At 45.7% G+C, this 6,002-nt stretch overlaps 1 protein-coding gene across 2 annotated transcripts in view; it reads right to left on the bottom strand.

The window, feature by feature from the left end:
• Nucleotides 1-2,366, bottom strand: part of nhsl3 (NHS like 3) — a 36,897-nt gene extending 34,531 nt beyond the window's left edge. The window contains exons 1-2 of one of the 2 annotated variants that reach the window (XM_030347095.1): nt 2,092-2,366; nt 1-308 (exon numbers count right to left, since the gene is read on the bottom strand). The exon at nt 1-308 is cut by the window's left edge and continues 99 nt beyond it. In XM_030347095.1, the coding sequence (XP_030202955.1) occupies nt 1-142 (142 nt within the window). In that variant the 5' untranslated portion in view covers nt 143-308; nt 2,092-2,366. Of the gene's footprint in view, nt 309-1,652; nt 1,812-2,091 lie in introns of those variants that run through there. The other variant, XM_030347094.1, reaches the window with a different exon arrangement.
• Between the last annotated feature and the right edge of the window lie 3,636 nt (nt 2,367-6,002).

Here is a 6,002-nt window from a genome sequence, read left to right as displayed (position 1 = left end):
TCCGTCTGCCCTTCAACCAGCAGAAGGCCTGGCCCAGGGAGCCGGCCTGCTTCCGCTGCCCACGGTGGGCCTTCGCCTCCCGGGCTAGAATCTCAGAGATGTCCTTGGGGACCAGCTCGCCCGTGGAGCTTCTTCGGGGCATCCTATACAGATGTGATGTATATATGTACAGGTCCTGGGATCCGATCCTTATGTGGATGATGAGGGACGGTCGTGAGGGGCTGGGGGGCGTTCTTGAACCCCGTGTCGCCACAGGGTCACAACCCCCTACTGTCCAAGTCCGTGCTCCTGGTAGGGCTGTCCAGCAGCTGGGACGGAGAAGAACATCCATAAGATCAGAGACACAGTGGCTAGTGGACATTACTGATGATAGAGTGAGAGGGGAAGTGTGAGATAGATGGAGAGGGCGATACAGAGAAGGGAAGCAAACATATAGGAGTTATCTGGAACTCAAACACTACGAAAGTTCTACCAGGGAGGGGTTGAGGTACCCACACCAACTTTGTGATCCCTATTTTGAAGCAACTAGCCTACTCGTCGTTGAGTCATGAGCAATACAATGAGGGATGTTGTTTATAAAATGCGGCGTACACCATGGTTTTAAATTACTAAGTGTCCGAGAGGCATCACCCTCTCTGTGGTGGAGGTGGCGTTGGTGTCACTTTATTGTGAAAGGCACTTCAACGTCACGAAAATAACAGGGATTGAGTTTGGTAGAATTTACAAAAACTTGGAGACACCATTTTTTTCTGAATGATTCATTTAGCAACAGTGACCAAATGGCATGGATTACAATGTTGACAATCATAGAAGACATACTAAGATGTGTAAAACAGAACAAACCAGATTTTGGGTTCACTGGCACTTAAACACTCACTTGAGGGCAAGTGAGTGTGAAACAGAGATAAACCGAAGAAAAGAGGCAAAGATTGAGGGAGAGATATACAGTGGAGCAATTAAAAGGAGACAAATTAGAATGGAGAGATTAATTAGCAAAGCCAGAATTTATTGAGGATTAGTATGAAAACACAGATCAAAATCACCAAACTGTCCGGCAGTGCTGAGTCCGCCATGACATGCAGTGTATCAAAACCCACATTCCCACAAAGTCTTCCAAAAAGATTTAGCACTGAAGGACTGATCCTCCCTTTTCTTCTCATTGTGATATGTGTGTGTGTGTGCATATGTGTGTGTGTGTGTGTGTGTGTGTGTGTGTGTGTGTGTGTGTGTGTGTGCGTACGTGGTTGTGTGCAGAGTCCATACCCTGCAGAGAAAAGAGGAAAATCACTCTCTGTGTGTGAACGTGCAAATAACTGTGTGCGCGTGTGTGTACATTACACATGGTTGACATAAGCAGAAACATGTGTGTGTGTCTGTGTGTGTGCGAGTCTGGTTGGAAAGCTTGAGCACGAAAAAATGTGAATGAATCAAATATTTAAATACAGTAGAAGTTCAAATAATGGCAACATAATGGCAATAAAAAAATCATAACATGCGTTAGTATCCACATGTGGAGAACAGACATGAGGATGCTATCAACTTAGTTTAACAACGGACCGCTGCAAGTTAGGAGTTAAACACATACGCATCCACTCACTACCCAAAGTCCTCAAAGTCCTCATATTATTATTAAGCGCTCTACAACAACTTACTCAAGAGTGTTTGCTTAGTCCTCTTCTGCGCTCTTCTCCCTTCTCCCAGTGTCTGAGCGCAGGCTGCTGTGAGCATGTCTGTATGTCTGTATGTCTGGGTGTGTGTGTGTGTGTGTGTCTGTGTCTGTGTGCGATCAGCGGTGTGAACGGGGCTCCATGCATCTGTGAACACTCAGTCCCTCCCTCTGTGGGCCAGCCAGCCTCTCCTCCCTTTCCCTCTCTCTGTCTCTCTCTCTCCTCTCCCACAGAGCTGACCCAGGAGTTAGTTAGCTAGCAAGCTAGCCTTGCTCATTGAAAAGCCCTGAGAACACCTGAGCGGTTGGCATTAGCCTACACAATCATTTATCAAACAGAAGCAAAGAACAACAAGCAAACATAACATAACAACCACAAAAAACCAAACCTTAGATAAGGTATATTATGAACAAAGTACACCTACTCTATCGGGTCTTTCTCTTTTGCCTTCGTTTTGTCTTTAGTCTTATCCTCCCTTTCGGGGATCAGGTGTGTGCGCCCCAGCCTCCCTGAGGAGGGCAACCCCAGGGTCTGGATACATCTCAGCAGCAGACCTGTAGCAAACACCGACCACGCCTCACGATCACAGTGTATACAGAGCCCGGCCCGCACCGAGCGATCAAACAAACAACAACCCCAAATGGTTTAGCGTGAAAGAGTGTATCGTCTGCATACAGAGCAAGTCTCTGAGGCGAGGACATGCAGACTTCTAATTCTGCAGAGCAAAGGAGTGGCCCCTGCAGCCGAGCGGTAACTTGACACTTGGTCCAACCTGACAGCACACGCACACACGCACACGCACACGCACACACACACACACACACACACACACACACACACACACACACACACACACACGCACATGTAAACACACACACTGAGATTCAGACAGGTAGGGCTGGTCACAAGAGGCCCCATAACCTGCAGGGCTTGCCCAGCATTGCTCTGGGAGAGGAGGCCCTTTCCCCAGGACGCTGGAGCATTTTAGAAAATGGGCTGTTGTGTTTTACGTTCCACAATGGTGCTTCGCGTTTTACAAACAGGAGGAGCTCACATCATAGCCTGTGTGTGCGTGCATATGGGGTTTAATTGGAGAGTTTGGGTGTGATTATACGAATGTGTGGGTGTGTGTGTGTGGGTGTGTGGGTGTGTGGGTGTGTGCGCGCGAGTGTGTTGCTGTCTATCTTGGGACCGGCTCATCTGGTTTGGATATGGAAGTGGACTCTCAGGGGTTAGGACTGGAGAGGAAAAAGGACGGGGGGAGAGGGAGGAGGTCGGGTGAGGAGTCAGACATCAGAGAGGGAGGGGTGGGGATCCTGGGGGAGAGGACTTGGGGCACACCTGCACATCCACAGCTCCTCAATACAATTCAAATCAGTTCTGGCTAGCAGGCAGTCCTGGTTTCCCATTTTAATTGGAAGAACCACTATGCATATCACAGTTGTTTATTTTCGACAGGGTTGCCTTGGGCAGCATTGTTGGCAAGGCAACAACTTCCAAGTCCTACCTGACTGAGGTAGAGGTTCCAACGTCCAACACACACTGGATGAAAAACCGCCACCGTACCATACACTTCTGTTAAAAAGGTTAGATAAACACCAGTATAGGTTAAGTATAGTAGAGGCTTCCAGTTTCAGAAAAGTGGAGTGGTCAGTGGTTGGCTGAAGAAATCTAGCTGGCTACCTGTCTTTTGGGATTATTTGAATAACTGTGTTTACGGTTCCAATGACCGACGCTTCCCCCTCTAATGGGAAACTCCAGGAAGCACACAGATAAACCTTAACTAGTCTACTTCCCCTTCAAAGTATGGGTTACTACAACAATAACAAATACTGCTGCAGTACTGTAACAATGCATTCTACAAGAAATACGATAATGCAATATTTTGTGTATATTTGGGAACATTTGGATATTGCAGCTGCTGAACTACAGAGAACGTAATTTACTAGTGAAAAAATAATTAATAATAATAACATTACAAACATTACAAAACTGTAATACTAGGCACAAGACAAGGAATAACTTTCACAGAGATGTTTTCTTTGGTTACAGTTTAACGTTTTCTCAGGACTTTCCTCAGAACTGTATGACAGAGTTTGTTGGGTTATTGTGTATTCTTGAAAGAGTGAGTGTGTGTGTGTGCATGTGTGTGTCTGTGTTTGTGTGTGAGTGTTTGTGTGTGTGTGTGTGTGTGTGTGTGTGTGTGTGTGTGTGTGTGTGTGTGTGTGTGTGTGTGTGTGTGTGTGTGTGTGTGTGTGTGTGTGTGTGTGTGTGTGTGTGTGCGTGTGTGCTAGTGTGTGCATCCAGGGAGAGGATGAAATGAGTCATAGTTTAGTTCTCTCAAGCCAAACAGATTGAAATGTTTTAGGGTTTCCATGACGATGACGGGAACGGCCACCGTGAGGGAATGAGAAGGGAATGAGAGAGTCCGTCAGGGCGGTTTTGTTTGTGTATGTGTGTGTGTGTAGGAGTGGGTGCCTAAAGCCATGTTGTATGTGTATGTGTACGTGCCATAAATGGTACTAAACAATTTGAATACCAGAACACTGAGGTTTTTTTTTGGTTCTTCGAACTCTCCCTCTTTCTATAATGAATCTCTAAAAATCTCAATTCATTACCCTTCCCATTGTTAACAAATCATCTATAATAAAATAACCTACACACACACACACACACACACACACACACACACACACACACACACACACACACACACACACACACACACACACATATATATACATATTACAAACGCATACTAGGCAAGCCTCTACCAGCAGTAACCGTAATGTGTATCCTTTGTTTAGGGGGCGATGGCATTGTAAACTCTGAAGGACACATGTGATTACTTTGTACCTGAACTGTAGTAACACAGGTGAGGGACGCCAAGCACTCACCTGACAGCCTCTCCTGGCATTCCATTCTAGTCTAGCCATTAGTCACCATGGATACCAGCAAAAGCTCCTGGAGTGAACCTCAGCAGGTGCGGGTCAGATATGTTGTAAAAATCAAGAATTGGAAATCGGATTGACTATTTCCCGATTCTAATGCCATCTCCCTGTCTATCACAAACAATCATAATTATGTTTTCGTCTTTCCGTAATGTTCATCGCTACGTCATCCTCCAGCGTCTTTCCTGTTGTCCAGCCTGTTCGGAAACAAAACCAGGTCGGGGGCTCAGGCGGTGTTTTGACACCGCTACCAGCCAGCCGGCTCCTTCTGTACTTCACTAAGATTGTAAAAACCTGTTCCAAATGGCATACACCTATTACAGCTGACGAGCTGTTGTAAGAGATGTTTTGGATGCGGGTGGGTGTTTGTGAGTGTGTTTGTGTGCCTGTGGTTTTCAAGTGTGTACTTATGATTGTGTGTCTCACATATGACTGAAAGGAATGAGGTAACGGCCAGGAAATCCAAACTGGCGGAGGGATAAGCCCCCCTGCTCCCGAACCAGCTTTATCACTCCCACTCTGCTTTTGTCCCCAGATGAACACATTCTTTCTGCACCAATGGCTGTCTCTCTGTCTCTCTCTGTCTCTCTCTAAAGAAATGTTCTCTTTTTTATTTCCATCTCCAAACATCTGAATCTATCAACTATTTGATTAAGTGAACACTCTTAAACATACATCTTCACATTAACTTTGCACTCTTGCTTCTTACTTCAATTTTCAGTGTTTCATTTCTGTGTGTGTGTGTGTGTGTGTCTCTGTCTGCTAACAGACTGTGTGCAGAATAAGCTCATGTGTACGTATTGTCTATTCTGTGCATGTATGACTCACGTACTGCAACATGTTGTTTCGAGGATGTAGGGCATCAAAAGCAACTGAAAATATTTGTGCCCTTGCAATGTATTTTATAAATGCGGACAGAAATAAAGACATTGAAATGTGTGTGTGTGTGTGTGTGTGTGTGTGTGTGTGTGTGTGTGTGTGTGTGTGTGTGTGTGTGTGTGTGTGTGTGTGTGTGTGTGTGTGTGTTCATATATTTGTCCAGTATGAAGCAGTTTACGAGAAAGTCTATAGGTCTAGAGGGCAAAGTTACATTCCATGATCCATTACTTTCTGGCTATTAATAACTGCTCCCAACTCGTAGAGGAAGAGAGGGATGGAAAGAGAGAGAGGGATGGGGAGGGCGGGATAGAGAGGGATGGGGAGGGAGAGGAAGAGAGGGATGGAAAGAGCAGGGAGGCCCAGGAGAGGACAAAGTAAAGAGGGACAGAATGTAAATAAAGGTGTAGATAAAGTAGTCAAGGGTTCAGCTGTTAAATCCAAAGGCAGGAGAACACGGCCTCTGATGTCATCATCAACATGATGCAAAAGTGCGCAAATGTCCAAA

Source organism: Gadus morhua, chromosome 22, assembly GCF_902167405.1.
Source record: "Gadus morhua chromosome 22, gadMor3.0, whole genome shotgun sequence".
NCBI lineage: Eukaryota > Metazoa > Chordata > Actinopteri > Gadiformes > Gadidae > Gadus > Gadus morhua.
This window is presented reverse-complemented; position numbering and strand designations above follow the sequence as displayed.